Raw genomic sequence first — 17,570 nt, forward strand, 5'->3', positions numbered from 1 at the left:
CAAATGTTGAGAGTTGCATGGTGTCCCCCCCATTCTATCACTTTCAACACTGACCATACACCTGATTCAGAATTCAGGGACAGAGGACCACCTGTTCTTACCTCGGCTAAATATCTCTTGCAGCTTTTGGTCACTGATCAAAGCATTAACTGTTTCTCTCAGAGCAGCATGTTCCAAAAGAATCTGGTTTTGGCTATCTGTTCCCATCTGATAAAGATAAAAGAAGAAAAAACGGAATATTGAAGTAAGTACCAATAATATCTAACCAGAAGAGAAAAATTATACCCCTGAGGAGCTCTACATCAGCATTTGCCAGAGAATGTTCCATAGAAACCTAGTCTCACAAGATGCTCTACAAAAGTTAAGGATGCTAGGGGAATTTCCTAGTGGTCCAGTGGTTAGGACTCCAAGCTCTCACTGCTAAGGGCCCAGGTTTGATCCCCAGTTAGGGAACAAAAGTCCCACAAGCCAAGTGGTGTGGGCCCCCCCAAAAAAGTTAAGGATGCTAGGATCATTTAGGTTTAGGAAATATTATACCCCCACTGAACAAGGTTGGGGGGGTTAGGGACACCAACTGCTTCCCCACCCCATGCAGTCAAAAATCTGCATATAACTTTTTTTAAAAAAAAATATTTTCCCGACGTTTATTGGTTCTACCAGTTTGTGGTTTGCCTTTGTGTTTTCTTTTCTTTTTTAATAAATTTATTTATTTATTTATTTTTGGCTGCATTGGGTCTTCGTTGCTGCACGCGGGATTTCTCTAGTTGTGGCGAGCAGGGCTACTCTTCGTTGCTGTGTGCGGGCTTCTCATTGCAGTGGCTTCTCTTGTTGCAGAGCACCGGCTCAAGGCGCGCGGGCTTCCGTAGTTGTGGCTCGTAGGCTCTAGAGTGCAGGCTCAGTACTTGTGGCACATGAGCTTAGATGCTCTGCGGCATGTGGGATCTTCCCGGATCAGGGATTGAACCCGCGTCCCCTGCACTGGCAGGTAGATTCTTAACCACTGCGCCACCAGGGAAGTCCTGTATTTATTGATACCCTAAGTTTATGATGTCTGTTTACAAGATGAATCATCTGTCAGTACACTACATCAAGACTGCCTCATATAATACAAAACACTAGATGTTATAAGTATTAGTAACACTAGATATCAAAAATGAAAAGATAATGTGAAAAAAATTCGTATTAATTTATAGGTACTGTATTTACTGAAAAAAATCCACATATAAGTGGACCCGTGTAGTTCAAATCCGTGTTGTTCAAGGGTCAACTGCATACTATATCTTTCTACATACGACAGTATATTAAAGGCTCTGAGAAGACATGTAGGAAAAAAACATGTTTAGGTCAGCGTTTCTAAACTTATTTGACCACAAAACATTTTATTCCATGTAAATCTTTTTGTTTATTTTGATACTTATCCGACATTCACTGAGTGCCTATTCATATAAGCACTAGGATTACGAGATGAATAAAGCAAGATTGATGAGAGGGTGTGAGGCCTAATGAGGGAGGAAGACATATCAACAACAAAAAAATCATTAATATTACACAGAACACAGTTCAGGAAATACTGCTCTTGGCTGCCTCAATAAGACAGCAAAACTCTTGGAAGTCTCCTAATTTTTTTTTTTTTTTTTTTTTTGCGGTATGCGGGCCTCTCACTGTTGTGGCCTCTCCCACTGTGGAGCACAGGCTCCGGACATGCAGGCTCAGTGGCCATGGCTCACAGGCCTAGCCTCTCCGCGGCATGTGGAATTCTCCCGGACCGGGGCACGACCCGTGTCCCCTGCATTGGCAGGCGGACTCTCAACCACTGCGCCACCAGGGAAGCCCGGAAGTCTCCTAATTTTTAACCTTCAGACAGTAACCCTTACAAGTGAGAAATAAATATTGCCCTCCATAAATTCTGAAACGCTAACTCAGACACTAGTTTGTTTAAACTACTAACTTATCCCTTTTTTTGTAACTAAAAATATACCTAAGCTCTTCAATATTTAATGTTGCTTGGAACCAGCCCAAATTCCCAGCTTCCCTGCCACAGACGTAAGTATAGGACCTCTTAGACTCAAGTTATAGAAGCAGCCACCTCTGGGAAGCCACCTCTTCTGAGGAAACCCTTAGAGTTGTGGTCTTAAGTGGTTTTAGGGTGGGGTGGGGGTGTGTAGAGGAGGAAAGAAGCCTCAGCTACCAAATATACTTTTCAAGAGAGCAAAGAAACTTTAAAAGGTACATGGAATTACTGGGAGGAAGAACTTGATTCAATGTTAAAAGAAAAGGGGACAATATAATTAATTGACTTATACTGCCACCTGTGCAGACTGATGATAGCCAGACCAATACATTTGACCTCTGAGATAATCATGGGGTGTTCTGTGGGCCCCTCAACCCAGCCTTTCCAAGATTAAACTGATGTTTTATCCTCCCTAAAATGTTGCTTTTTCTATTATTCCATCTCTTTGAAAGCATACACCATCAACTGTGGCATCCATGGAATTGTTTTACTCCATTGTTCTCATCTGGGCTGATTTTGCCCCCTCTGGAACAACTGGCAGTGTTGGGAAACATTTCTGCCTATCACAACTCAGTGCTGGCATCTAGTAGGTAGAGGCCAGGGATGCTGTTAGACATCAAACAATACACAGGATAGCCCCCTATGAAAAAGAATACTGACCAAAAATGTCAGTATCGTTGAGGCTGAGAAACCTTGGTCGAGACTGTTGAGAAATAATATTAAAATTTTAATCTAAGATTCCCACCATTCTCTGTAATTTTATAACGATATTAAAAATATTATCTGAAATAAAAAAGGAGGGTAAGCACCCTATTTATAATCAACAGAGAAATTAGCAAGGAGAGAAATAAGTTTAGGACTAGACCAAGTGTTAAGTACCTGGAACAAATGCAACCCATTAGCATCTGACAGGAAACGAAGCTCTCGATCCAGAAGGTATTCAACTGGAACCACAGAACCCAAACCGAGTTTATCTACTAGGGGAGTGAAAGTCTGTGAAGTACAATGACAAGAAATTGATTAGAACTTGGAAAAGGAAATAAATAACAATTCAACTGAATATCTAACTGCAGAGAAAATATCCATTATTAATATATCTTTCACCCCAGTAAATATAGATAAGTTAAAGCATAAGTCCTCAGAGACATTCCCAACCTAGCATCTGCCCCTCAAATAATCATATGAAGCCAACCAGAGCATAAAGTCAGTTCAATACTCTTATTTACAGCTAAAAAGGACAAGAAGAACGGGAAATTCCTCATTCTCTCTAGCGATCTGACTAATCTTGTCAGGCTCCAAGAGGGCTAAATTACAGTAAGTTTCCAGAATGAAGAGTCACACCATTATCATCTCTGGAACTTCTGAAACCTTAATGAGATTTCTAAAATGATCAGTGGTATAAATATGCATGGGCAAATTCACATTACTGTTTCGTAAATAAACTGCCTACTAAAGTCACCCAGGGACCCAGATCCATTTGAGCTTCTTCTAAAAGTTCAACTGGAAAGTGGTCTTAAAAACAAATGAAAAAAGACAGTTCAGTAAGTGATGATATGTATAATCAATAGGTTAAGAAGTTTTGTTTTGAATATTATTTAATTTGGTTAATAACAGAATTAGATTTTTAAAAAAAATCTATTTATGCCTACACTTTGCTAAAAGAACAGATAGAAACAAATGGATACTCTCAGAATTAAATTTTATAGCACTATTTTGTCTGACTTCAGAAAACAAAACTTAATAATTAAAAAAAACAACAACAAAAAACTTTAGGGAATTCCCTGGTGGTCCAGTGGTTAAGACTCCATACTTTCACTGCTGTGGGCCTAGGTTCAATCCCTGGTCGGGGAACTAAGATCCCACAAGCTGTGCTACATAACCAACAAAAGCAAAAATAAACAAGTGGGACTACATCAAACTTAAAAGTTTCTACAAGGCAAAAAAATGATCAACAAAATGAAAATGCAACATAAGGAATGGGAGAAAATATGTGCAAATCATATATTTGATAAAAGGTTAATATTCAAAATATATCAAAAAAACCTCATACAACTCAAGAGCCAAAAACCCCCACAAATATCCCCAGCTGACAGCCAGCAAGGAGACTGGAACTGAATTCTGCCATAAACATGGGAGGTTAGAAGAGGACTACCTACTATAGATGAGAACATAGCATTGCAAACACCAATTTTTGCCTTGTAAGATTCTGAGCTAAGAAGTAGGACACAAAGTGTCTGTACTTCTAACGTACCCAATTAATAAATGGGTATTAATTTAAAATGCTAAAAACAAAACAACCCCCCCCACAAATAATCTGATTTAAAAATGGGCAAATCACCTGAATAGACATTTTTCCAAAGATAGATGAATGACCAACAAGTACATGAAAAGGGGCTCAACTGCACTAATCATCAGGGAAATGCAAATCAAAACCACAATGAGTAATCACCTCACACCTATCAGAATGGCTATTATCAAAGACAAAGATGACAAGTGCTGGCAAGGATGTAGAGAGGGGGAACTCCTGTGCACCATCAGTGGGAATGTAAATTGGTGCAGCTACTATGGAAAACAATATGGAGGTTCCCCCCCAAATTAAAAATAGAACTACCATATGATTCAACAACCCTGCTTCTGGGTATTTATCCAAAGGAAATGAAATCATATCTTGAAGAGATATCTGCAACCCCATGTTCACTGCAGCAGTATTTACAATAGCGATGACATGGAAACAACCTAAGTGTCCAGTGATGGATGAATGGATAAAGAAAATGTGGTGTACACACACACACGAATATTATACACAATGAAATATTACTGAGCCACAAAAAAGGAGGAAATCCTGCTATTTACAACAATAGCTGAATCTCCAGGGCATTATGCTAAGTGAAATAAGTCAGAGAAAGACAAATATGGTCTGATTTCAATTACATGTGGAGTCCAAAACAACTGAAATCAGACATAGAGAATATACTGGTGGTTGCCAGGGGTGGGGGAAGTGGGGGAAATGGATGAAGGTAGCCAAAGGATATAAACTGCAATAATAAGATGAGTAGCTGTGGGGAGCTAACGTATAGCATGGTGACTATAGTTAATAATGCTGTACTGTATACTTGGAAGTTGCTAAGAGAGCAAATCTTAAAAGTTCTTACCAAATATGTGTTGTGAGAAGCAAATTAGATAATATGTAGGAAAGTACTCTATAAAACAGTGAGATTATTATACCTTATTGAGATTATTAAAGTGTTCTGCAAAGTTAAAAAAAAAAGTTCTTACCACATACACAAAAACCTATGTGAGACAATGGATGTGTTAATTAACTTTATTGTGACAATCATTTCACTATATATAAAAAATCATCACATTGTACACAAACTTACAAAATGTTATAGATGTCAATTCTATCTCAAAAAAGCTGGAAAAAAATAAAATAGTTTCTATGGAAGAAAAAGACTTTAAGGATTACATTGTTTCATTACATAACTATGAGAAAAGAAAAGGTAAAAAATTATTTAGAAACGAAGTATCAAATATTATCTAATATAAAAAGTATAGGGAAAAAAAAAAAAAGTATGGGAAGACACAGGAGAAAAGATCTCTCCCAGTTTTTGCTCTGGTAACTTCAGAATCAAAGTGTGTTAAGGACAAAGCCCTGGGAGTTTTGGGAATTCTAAAGAGTTCAGCTATTGGGTAAATACCATATAGAATAGGAATAAAGCCCAAATATGTTCCTAGCCAATAAAAGTCACTCACCAGGGCTGGCCATTGTGCAATTGAGACTCGAGTGCCCTGGACAAGGACTGGGTCCTTCCGGGGTGCCCATACTAGAGACCCTTCCAGCAAAAGTACAATAACTTCTTCAGCATGAACTTTAACCCAGGAGTGTTGCTTCCAGCTACAGCCATCAAATTCTACAAAGATCTGGAAAAAGAGATAAAAAGCCATCTTGAGGTCACATTTGGAAAAATCCCACACTATAATATAAAAACAAACACAAACCCCCTGTTTTGAAAAACTGACTAGGTAAAATTCTACTAACTTGTTTTTAAGTTCTTTCAATGGATTTCAGTAAAAACCAATCTTACTTCAGAGCCAGGAAGTTGGTCTCATCCTCACTCGGAAAAGAGCGTACAGATTTAAGGGGGCGTGAGTTATCTACAGTTAGTAATTTCTAGCCGTGATCCTACTGAGATTTACAACTCTTAGTTTCCAATTCACATCTAAGCACACTAGCTGGGGGCTTACTATGTATAAGGCACTATGCTAGGGTCAGGAATACAGAGGGGAATCTAGCACACTTCCTGGTTTCAAGGAGCTCACAGTCTAACAGGTAGGAAGAGACATTTTTTATACTTCTACTGAAAATGACTGTGAACTTTTTTTTTGTTGTTTTGTTTTGCGGTATGTGGGCCTCTCACTGTTGCGGCCTCTCCCGTTGCGGAGCACAGGCTCCGGACCCACAGGCTCAGTGGCCACGGCTCACGGGCCCCGCTGCTCCGCGGCATGTGGGATCTTCCTGGACCGGGGCATAAACCCATGTCCCCTGCATCGGCAGGCAGACTCTCAACCACTGCGCCACCAGAGAAGCCCGACTGTGAACTTTTAAAATTAATTTTGAATAGGTTATATATACACGGTACACAATTCAAAAGGATAAACAATTAAAAAAAAAAAAACAACTCCCAGTCCCAAGTGTGGATTTTTAAAGTACCACTGACTGCCAGGAGTGATCTCATATCTGCTAGCAGAGGCACACCGTTGTCACAATGCTTTGCTTCCTCCCAGAAAAGATACTCCACCTTTTCAGATATACTTAAGTAGAATCTTTAAAGAGTTTTTGAAAGCAATTCATATTAAATGAAACTATATTTTTCTAATAAATAGTATGCTTAGGTTTAACTTTTCCATATAAATTCTGACATTGGAGCATGTTCTACACAGCAATAAAAGCAATACATAGGCATATAGGTATCAATATTTAGAACAGATATATCTAGTGCCTAAAATATAGCTGGTTACAAAATAAAGGCTGGAGTATTTATATCCCACTTCATTTTCAAAGAATTTTAGTTGGCTTTTGGGAAACATATACAATAAGATGCTAAAATATCAATTAAAAAAACAGGGCTAAGCAAACTACAACAGGAAGTCATTGTCGAAGTGTAAAAAGAGAGAAAACTTAAGCAGGCAATAGGGATCTATACAGCTGTATGACTGAGTGACATATGATGAATGATTGATTGATTGATTGACTGACTTGGCTCTGAGCTTCCTAAAGGCCAATCTGAAAATAGAGAGGTCAGTGGCATATTCATCACTGGCAAAAAGTAGAACACAAACCAGTTTCTCAGGGAAGCAACACTTTTCCAACTACTTGGCTCTACAAGAAATTTCTCATATGATACTCCCTAAGGCAGCAATGAGTGATGTAGGACAACATCAGAATCCCCACAGCAGTCATTCCCAACTAGGAATCACAGAGTTACCAGGAATATCTTAAGTACTAAGGGTACTAAGCATTTCCTGTAGACTAAATACTAGAGGTCTGGTACATGTGTCACCATTATTTTTCAAATATATGTAGATCATATAATGAATAAAGTTCAAATCCATTAGAATTGTTACTGAAGTCACAACAACTTTTGTCAGTATATTAGTTTCCATCCAGTCAAGCTAAAATTTAGAGTTACAACTATATGAAAATTTACGATACTTATACTTGAAAAGTGTGGAACCACTCAGTAGCCTAGCATTAGGCTTAATCTCTTCACAGGTAATAAATACTTGTGAATTGAAGTGCACTGCTGGAAAAGCTATTCCAGAAATTAAATTCATTATACAAAGCTCCAGTTTTATTATTTATATTATAACAATATTTTATTATTTATAATATACCAAGTAACCTTCATTTCTACTTTAAAAAAAAAATGATGGGAAAATAAGGCTCAGAAAGGGGAAGCATGATTTTACTGCAATACCTTTAACATGTGAATGGGAAAGAACATTAAACTGCAATACATTTAACGTATGAATGGGCTCACTCATATATTCACATATGTTCTAGGGGAATCAAACACAACTTTAAGTAACTTACTGATAACTGGAAAAAGATGTATTCAAACTTACATTTAAGTGCAGACTCAGGCACCAGGAAAGGTAGTAATGGACAGAGCTTGGGGATTATGTTCCGGGAGGCTCGGATTTCAGTCTTAGCCCCACCCTCTACTAATCACAAAACTTGAGCAAATCATTCTCCCCTCCTCAAGTCTTGGTTTCCTCCCTTGTGATAAGACACACCTGTCTTACTTACCCTCAGAGTGGTTGTGAAGATTAAATAAAGTAATGGATTCAAAAGCACTTTGGTCAACTGCAAAGCACTACTTTGGCAATAACATGCCATAAGATAAACAGAAATAAAATAAAGTATAGGGGGTGTTCAGAGGCAGGAGAGATCACTTCAGGTGTGCAAAGGGACTGATATGGGCTGAGGTTAAGGGAAAAAAAAAGTCCCAGTCAAGTTCTAGGATGGCCAGGAGCTATAACACACTGGGGAAGGAGTGGGAAATGAGACTAAAAAGACTAAGAGTCAATGTGGAAGACCCCGAATACTGGGATAAAATTTGGGTTCATCCAGCTGCCAATGGGAGATGTGTGTATGTATGTGTGGGTGTGTATATGTGCAATTGCCATTAAAAGGTTTCTGACGGAGGTCAAAATTGAACAAAACAGTTGGTTTTAGGACAACTCAGCTACTCAGTGGATGTAGATGGTTTAGAGTTGGGGGTGGGGTGGGGAACAGGGGGTGTTCTTACATGACCTAGAGTGGGAGCAGTGAGACTAGGAAGGAAGTTACTAGTGCTCGTGAGAATCGATGAGTCCTATCATCAAGCATGATGATTGGCTGGATATAAGGGTAAAGAAAAATTGAAAAATGACTTGTATTTTGAACCCGAGACTAGGAGAACAGTGGTCCCATTACTGTTCAGTGGTGCCATAACTGATGTCTGGAGGAGGCAATAGCTGAAAGACAGACAAGACCTTGCAAGCCATGAAAAGGAGCAGAGACTGTTGAAGCCCCAGGCGGAGTCTGACCCTGAGTGACACAGTACTCTACTGGGCATTACTTAGAAAACCGGAGGTTGAGGCTCCATGGTGCCTGACAGCTAGGTGCCATGCTATAGTTCTAATCTGCCAACCACTTTAAAAATCAACATACGAGGGCTTCCCTGGTGGCACAGTGGTTGGGAGTCCGCCTGCCAATGCGGGGGGCGCGGGTTCGTGCCCCTATCCGGAAGGGTCCCGCATGCCGCGGAGCGGCAGGGCCCGTGAGCCATGGCCGCCGGGCCTGTGCTCCGCGGTGGGAGAGGCCACAGCGGTGAGAGGCCCGCGTAACGCAAAAAAAAAAAAAAAAAAAAAAAAATCAACATACGAGTCACAAAATTCTAAGTCATACCAACACACAAATATAAGAACACACTAAAAAAAATCACTGTACGAAAGCTGTAACGATTTTAATTCTTTGTAGATAAGAACTTGAACATTTAAAAAGTTAATATTCAGGAATCCTATCATCACACATCTGAAAACACCACGGAAAAGCTGAAATATTTGAAAGTCATATTTCACCTATTTTAAGGGCAATTATTTCCTAACCTGCCTGGGCAAAGGAATAAAGTGTTGAACTTGACAACCACAGTGCTATATGTTCTAGGATCAAGCAACAGCTCTAGGCTAATAATACAAATATGTTTTGAGAGCAATACGGAATATGGATATATGTAAACATGTTCTACCAGCATTAAGGCTTGTTTCTGGCCCTAGCACTGTGCTTCACCTCCTAGCTAGAGATGGAGGGAGTTAGAACATATAAGGTGAAGAATCATTTCAGGTCAAAGCACACAGAACATGAACTCTTAAAATGGTAGTGGCCAGGTCACAGGACAGAAAGAAGGGATATAAACTAACAAAAATCAATGGTGGTGGTTGGACTGAGTTAGAGATGGCCAAGGCAGGTTGATAATCTGGACAGAACAGAACTAAAACACTTTGAGTTGATTTTTTTTTAAGTCTTTTAAAAATTTCTACTATTAGAGTAAAAGCAGCAAATACTACTATACATTGTACAGCTAGAACCCAAGGACTAGATGTGTAAAATATTTCCTTAGTTAAGAAGAGTTAGCGGTAAAACTCCTGCTTTCATTTCAAAATCTCTTTTATGGTCTATATGTGATGTACATTCATTTGAGTGACATTAAAATGAAATAAAATTTTAAAAAAATCAAATAAGTTAACCTAAGTTTGAAAAAAATCAAATGATAGTAATCTGAGTAATATAGACCTCCATGTTTATCACATAATCATGTAATAATCAGTTTGGATTCTGGTTCTCCCTAAGGCCATTCTTACTACAATTAATAAAATTATTCATTTATTCACTCACTCAACAAAAATAGACAGAACGCCTCAAAAATATATGTGTGTGCGCACGTGTACGGCACTTGCCAGGGCTAAAGGATATCAAGGTGAATAAGGAAGCACTCAGCAGGAGGGAATAAAACCCTAGATGAGCCAACAGAGAGGTATAGAAATTATTAAAGAGTTATGTAATAAGGGCAATAATAAAGACTGAACACGCTAGAGAAGGCGTCTGCCATGGTAAACTAGAAAGGTTTCACAGAAGAGGTAGTAGTATACAAGCTGCATCTCAAAGGACAAACTATATTCTTCTGGCAGAGAAGGGAGAGAAAGACTTTCCAGCAGGTGCAAAGGCAGAGAAACTAAGAGCAGACTGAGTGTTCTACAGAAGGATTAGGATAGGAGAGGTAATAGTATTTTAGCCTTACCAGTAAATGTTCCTTCTTTTTTGTTTTTAAACATATTATTTATATAATAACTTTTTTTTTTAAAGGAAAGAATTAACTTTGGGATCAGTTGGAAGGGAACTCATAGAGGCAAGAAACTGCAGGCAGGGAGACCAATTATAAAGTGATAAAAACCCAGGTAAAAGATGTAAAAGGCCTAAACCAATAAGACTGTGTAAATGAAAAACATATTTGAGAAATTAGAGATAAAAATAACAGGATATGGTGATGATTGTGAGAGGGTAAGGAAAATGGAAGACTAACTTCCAAGGTTCCCAAATTTTCTTTTCCAGTTTTTCTAACTACATTCTAAACAAAATATGAACTCTGTTACAAATGATATTACAAAACTGGGACATCTTGACAGCCACAGTGGGGAATGATGCATGTCTAGAACACTGCTGTTTTCAAGCAAAAAATAATTTTCCCTCTATGGTTCCTTTGATCAAGAGAGAGATTTCTAACAATTACTCCCATTTTTTCCCCCTACTTTCTAACAACCTCAATAAATTAAATGTTAAGTACTTGAGTACCACAGGAATAACCTGAATAAAAACTCAAGCATATAGATATATATGCTCTTAGGGGTAGAGGAATCACAAAGATCTGGATTTGCATCCCAACATCCCTTATCTGTGTAACTGGGAGCAGGTTACTTTAGCCTCTTTGAGCCTTACTTCCTTTGCCTATTAATACGGACAGTAAGTACCTCAAAGAATTATGGCAGGATTAAACGAAATAAAGTAAAATGCCTAGCAGATCTTGGGCTCCTGATAAACATGCATTCCGTAAGCAAACTCATACTACTGGTCAAAATATAAACTGGTATGACTTAAAAGAAAAAAAAATTGTCATATATCAAGAATCTTAAATATGTGTATACTCTGTGTTTCCATAATACCACTCCTGGCAATAATCCTAGGAAATCACCCTAAAAACAGAAAAGGCTTTATTCACAAAAAACGGTCATCAATGAATTATTAATAAAGCTTAAAATCTGAAGCAATTTCAATATCCAATGAAAGAAGAACAGTTAAATAAATTATCCAGGTTAAATAAATTATAAGATTTTCTTAGAGAGAATTTATTGTTTCCCTTTCAGGTACGAAAGCACCTGAAGCACATGTTATCTGTGGAAAATACAGAAAAGCACAAAGAAAATTAAAATCACCTATAATACCAAAGTTTTTGGTAATATAGGAAAATAATTGCCACATTAAGTGAAAAGCAAAACTCAGAACTGAAAATACAGTACGAATTCAACTTTTAGCAATTCTAAAAAAAGATTAGAATATGTATCAAAACATAGCAGTTTTTAATGGGTTATGACACTATAGGGGCTATTTTTTTTACTTATATTTTTATTAAAATAATTTCTACATTTTGTATACTAGGCGTGTATTACTTGAGAATCAGAAAAACAAAACATCTAATGCTTCTAATCCAGCAACTCAGATTTAAATCACAAAAACCAATGGACAATGTACTTTGGATGGGGGTCCCAAATATAAATCCAAACATGTAAAGAAAAAAATTGGTAGTCAATATCAGTAAAAATATACAAAAGAAAAAACCTTAAAGATCAAGTATAAATACCTTATAACTGGGGGCCACAGAGTAGAAAATCCATAATAAATCAGAAGTGAAAATTAACCTAATACTGACTTCTAAATATGCTATTTCTTAAGATAAGGTGGTCAGAGAAGGATTGTAAAATAATAGTAAAAAATGCATGTGTTCCCTGTTCTTGATGAACTTAGAATCTAGTAGGGGAGATAAGCTATATACCTTGTTATGTATCTATATAAAAAAAAAACTGTGATAAATATTCCAAAAGAGGTATCCACAAAGTGATAAAGGGGCAAAGCAAAAAACACTCTGGGGATTTAGAAAGGCTTTATAAAGGTGAAAGAACCTAGAATGGACAGGCTTTCTTTTCTCTTTATAGGATTTCAATGGATGACAAAATCAAAAGCAAAGTGTAAAGGCGGAATAAAACAATGGAAGCCAGAAAGTACTAGGAAAGCAGAGGATCATCAAATCAGGACTGCTCACTGTAAATATTCTTTTGGCAACACCCTACTTTCCTTGTCTGATTCTGTGCATGACAAGGATCTGTCTTATCTGTAATTTGGTCTCTTGAGGAGACCAGGAGGGGGTTCTGTGCAGATCTCTGGATAGGTTTATCTCCTACTGTAGGTTAATAACCTTACATGTGGATTTACAAATCAGTCTCCAGTTTGGTTAGTGGGAATCAGTCCCCTAGAGCCTGATTACCCGTGAAGTCACATAAAAAACCCCCAGAACTCCTGCCTTTGTAAAACTGAGAGAGTTAGCAGTATCAGTCACTACTAAACAATCAGGCAGGTTTTACCCAACTACAGAACAAGGGTAAAAGATACTTTGGCAGTAGGGACAGTGGGGTGGGGAGGGCTTAAAAACCACCAACCTGTCAAAGGCAGCGGAAAACTGAGAAGCAGCAACAGGTGTTGTGTCCCCCAGGCCTTGTGGAAGCAAAGCCTACAGGAACCCATTCCAGCTGTTGCTGAGAAAATCACTAACAGAAAACACCATGTTACTTACAGGAGCAACTAAGCCCGTGGGCCACAACTACTGAGCCTGCGCTCTAGAGCCCACGAGCCACAACTGCTGAGCCCTTGTGCTGCAACTACTGAAGCCCTCGCGCCTAGAGCCTGTGCTCCCCAACAAGAGATGCCACCGCAACGAGAAGCCCATGCACCACAAGGAAGAGTAGCCCCCGCTCGCTGCAGCTAGAGAAAGCCCGCGCGCAGCAACGAAGACCCAACACAGCCATAAATGAATGAATGAATGAATGAATGAGTGAATAAATGAACTAGGCAAGTGATTACTAAAGGAGGGAATGAGCCCTTGGCAGGTGGGGAGTTAGTGAAACAACTCTAAGAAACAAATGCATAAATTAACAAGAAAAATCTGATTGTGTAGTAAAGGGAGAGGCTGCTGGACAAAATGACCAGTGTACAGTGTGATCACTGGTGGACATATGGTATAGTCTTGAAACAAAGAGAATGTAAAGACAATAAGATAGAGGTATTAAAAATTACATGCACACATAAAATAAGACAAACTTTAGAAAACAACTATATGAAGCACTTGAGTGCCTAAAAACCTCAACAGTGGCTCAATGTTTCAAAAATAGACCTCCTGCTGTAAGAGGAGAGTGCAGGTGAAAAGCGTGAGTAGAGGACCTCACACTTAAACGTTATATATTCTTTTGTACAATCTCATTTTTATTTAAAGTTCTCTAAACCACACACTGATCCACAAAACATATTCTATTGACTTTAATAAACAGCATATGATACTATAATATTATTCAGATTTTTATTTATTTTGGAATTATATGCAAGAAAAGGACACTTAAGGATAATCATTAAAAGCCATAATCTCCTATTTCAATTAGGGCTTAAATTCTGTGTTTGAACACAGGTTGAGAATAAATTATATTGGATTGTACACTGGAAACCTGACTATAATTATTACATTATATAGAAACAAAGTAGAGAGGTATTTTAAAGTCCACCTAATCTGAAACAAAGAAGAAACATTGGAGGAGGAGGTTAAAAAAAAAAAGGCGGGTAGGCTTCCACTCCTCTTAGAAGACTCCCAGATGGAAGAAACATGGTACTAGCCTGGATACTGCCACAATTATTACATTATCTCAAATCAAAGAAAAGGAGTATTTTAGAGACCACCTTTCCCCCAGATAAAGATAAAAGATTAAGGGATTAAAAAAATTACGGCAGATATGCTTTTACTCCTGTTGCAAGTTCTGGACAGCTGAGATAGGTAAGATACACATTCAAAACAGATCAGTGCTACTAAAAGCATCATTTAATTCTATCATACAGAAAGAAAAGGATGGTTTATTTAATAAAGTTGGTGCTGCCCCAATTGGTTACTACTCAGTAGGAAAAGTTAGATTGTCCATCACACATGCCACTTACAAAAATATTCCAGATGGACCAGAGATCTAAAAGTAAAAATAAATGAAACACTAGAAAGAAAAGCTGAAAAATATTTATATAGGCTCAAGGTGGCAGGGGGAGGTCCTCTTCCCAAGCAATTAAATCCTTCTTAGAAGCCATTAAGAAAGGTCTAAGAGATCTGATGATACAAACATTTTATTTTTCTGTGCAGCAAAGCAACCCATAAACAGTTAAAAGACAAATGAGAGAAAATACACACTTGACAGGTAAAGGGGTTAATGTGCTAAATATGCACAGAACTTGTACAGAATAAGAAAACTTCCATTTTTTCAAATACGCAAAAGATTGGCATAAATAACTCATAAAAAATGTAAGAGGCCAATAAACATAGAAAAAGATCAGTAGTCATGAAATGCTAGATACTATTTTTCGCCCATCAGATTGCCAAAAACAACAAAGGCCAATGACACCAGTGATGGCAAGGATGAAGGGAAACAAGCATTGCCTGAATGCTGGTGGGAGTATGAAAAGCTAAAATCTCATAGGAAAATAACCTGGCATTACCTAACAAAATAAAAATATATACATGTACTCCTTAACCCAACAATCCTGGATAGCTAAACTACAGAAATAAAACCATGATTACACAAAGATATATGTACAAGTATATTAACTGCAGCATTGTTTGTTAAGTGCCCCAAATTTTAAAATACCTTGAATGCCCATCATAAAGGATACATCCATTCTATGGAATATAATGTAGTTATCTAAAAGGATGAGTAAGAGCTACAGGTACTGATGCCCATGGTCTAATGTTAAATGGAAAAAAGAAAAAAAGCAGGCTACAGATATTGTGCAGTATGATACCATTTGCTAAAAAAAAAAAAAAAAGCAACCTTTTGTAGAGATATAAATGTTTTCATACTTTTTTGTACCAGTATTGAGAAAGGCGCACAAAGCTTCTTTGATAAGTGGAAGCTGGTAAAGGATGGAGACTGTTGGCCTTCCCGTGTTTATGCTTGGCTGTTTGACATTCTGCAAAACGCAAGTTTTGCTTTTATAACAAAAAAAGAAAAATCCACTATTTTTGGTTTGTGTGTTTATTTACCATACGTATATATGTGACGGTCCCAAGGTCTCTGCCACTTACATAGACCAATAATGAACCAGAAACACAAGGAGGACACAGAGTTAGAAAAGAAGTTAGAGGTAAAGGCACAAAAATCCATTAAACTAATTTTGAAACTAGACTTTTTTTTTTTTTTTATCGCATAACAGGCCTATTTTGAAATACAAATAAAGCTACTATTCCATGAGGGGGAAAAAAAGCTGTTTATCCACTTAATCTAAAAATCTCAGTTATTTGTCAGCATAGCTTTGGTGAGGAAGATGCCCACCTAACAAACCGTTTTCAACAAAACTCTTGATCAACAAGATCCTGACTTATGGCTTTGGAACTGTTTTCCAAAAAAAAGCGTTCATTAATGGATCAGGACTACATTTTGGAAGATTTCTGGATCTAAAAGTATCTAGAAAGAGGATATTAATGGAGCCTAAAATTGCAAAGTGTTTTCAATCACTTCAAAAACTCATTCATTCAACCCTCAATTACTCATCCTTAACAGGGGGCGCCCTGCCATGCATTACTCAAAACTAAGCATGCCTGAAAACATCTTAAACATAACTGAATGAAAATCTGCCCAATCACAGGCCAGCTGCTTGCAAACTCCACCCTTGAGTACAGGAAGAACACTTTTGATTGGAAGACAGTTGTGTTTACTACGGGTGTGTGGTGCAAATTGGAAAGGCCCACATGCCTAGGGTCCAAAGGAAATCTCTTTAATGAAAAAGGAAAACAAACGGCCAGTTTTGATCCTATGTTAATTATTGTCATTAACAGAACCTCATCATCACAACAGCAATTCTTGAGCAATTTTGCAAGATGGTAAAAAATTTTAAAGGCTCTGAGTTTTGTTGTGGCTGTTTTCTCACCTATGTCCCTTGATTATACACACAAGACAAGCGTAAGAGTATTCTTAAAACCAAAACTGCCTTTGTTTTTATATGCATAAAGCTCTATGCAAGACCTCAACACAGTTGTAATATACACGTTGCTTTAATTTCCAAGAATCACTGCAACTTTTTACTTGGTTTGAGAAACCAATTCCAAGGGCAGTGGTAGAACTACTCAGTATTTAGCTTACTAGGTGTCCAGCATCTCAGTGAGCTTCAAAAACCTCTGCCCTTAGGGAGCCCAGCAAACAACAAAGTGAATGGGTAGCCATTTCAGGTGCAGAGCTCATTAGCAATTCATCTGATGGAGGAAACAACTAGAACATAAAACTTTGACTGAAATTCTAGGACAGACTAAGCCTTTGGTCAAAATATGCATATAATGGTGGATCTTACTTAAGTTTTGCATTTAAGGGGGTAGAGTAAATTACTGGATCTGAGAGGGACACCTCTCTCCCGTCCAAGCCTATAAAAAGCAATCTTCTAAAGAAAGCGCAAAGGAATTTAAATCCAAATCCCCTTTCTTAATAATCATCCTCACCCCACTATGTTCCTGTTATCTCTACAAATTCGCCCCACTGAAGCCTCATAAATGTCCAAGCAGCCTTTTTCTCATAGAGCATGGAGAAAGATCAAAGTGAACGAACTCAAGTAGCAGAAGCCTAAGCCAGCCACAAGCAAAACAACCCATAAAGCTTGCGTATCAGGAAGAAAATT

At 37.9% G+C, this 17,570-nt stretch overlaps 1 protein-coding gene across 4 annotated transcripts in view; it reads right to left on the reverse strand.

The window, feature by feature from the left end:
• KDM3B (lysine demethylase 3B) overlaps nt 1-17,570 on the reverse strand; it is a 59,306-nt gene that overhangs the window by 40,195 nt on the left and 1,541 nt on the right. For all 4 annotated transcript variants that reach the window (XM_027096291.1, XM_027096301.1, XM_027096309.1 and 1 more), the window contains exons 2-4: nt 5,765-5,932; nt 2,891-3,004; nt 102-207 (exon numbers count right to left, since the gene is read on the reverse strand). In XM_027096291.1, the coding sequence (XP_026952092.1) occupies nt 102-207; nt 2,891-3,004; nt 5,765-5,932 (388 nt within the window). The remainder of the gene's footprint in view (nt 1-101; nt 208-2,890; nt 3,005-5,764; nt 5,933-17,570) is intronic.

This window comes from Aethalodelphis obliquidens, unplaced genomic scaffold (assembly GCF_003676395.1).
Source record: "Aethalodelphis obliquidens isolate GAN/ISIS:26980383/991018 unplaced genomic scaffold, ASM367639v1 scaffold4, whole genome shotgun sequence".
Taxonomy (NCBI): Eukaryota; Metazoa; Chordata; class Mammalia; order Artiodactyla; family Delphinidae; genus Aethalodelphis; species Aethalodelphis obliquidens.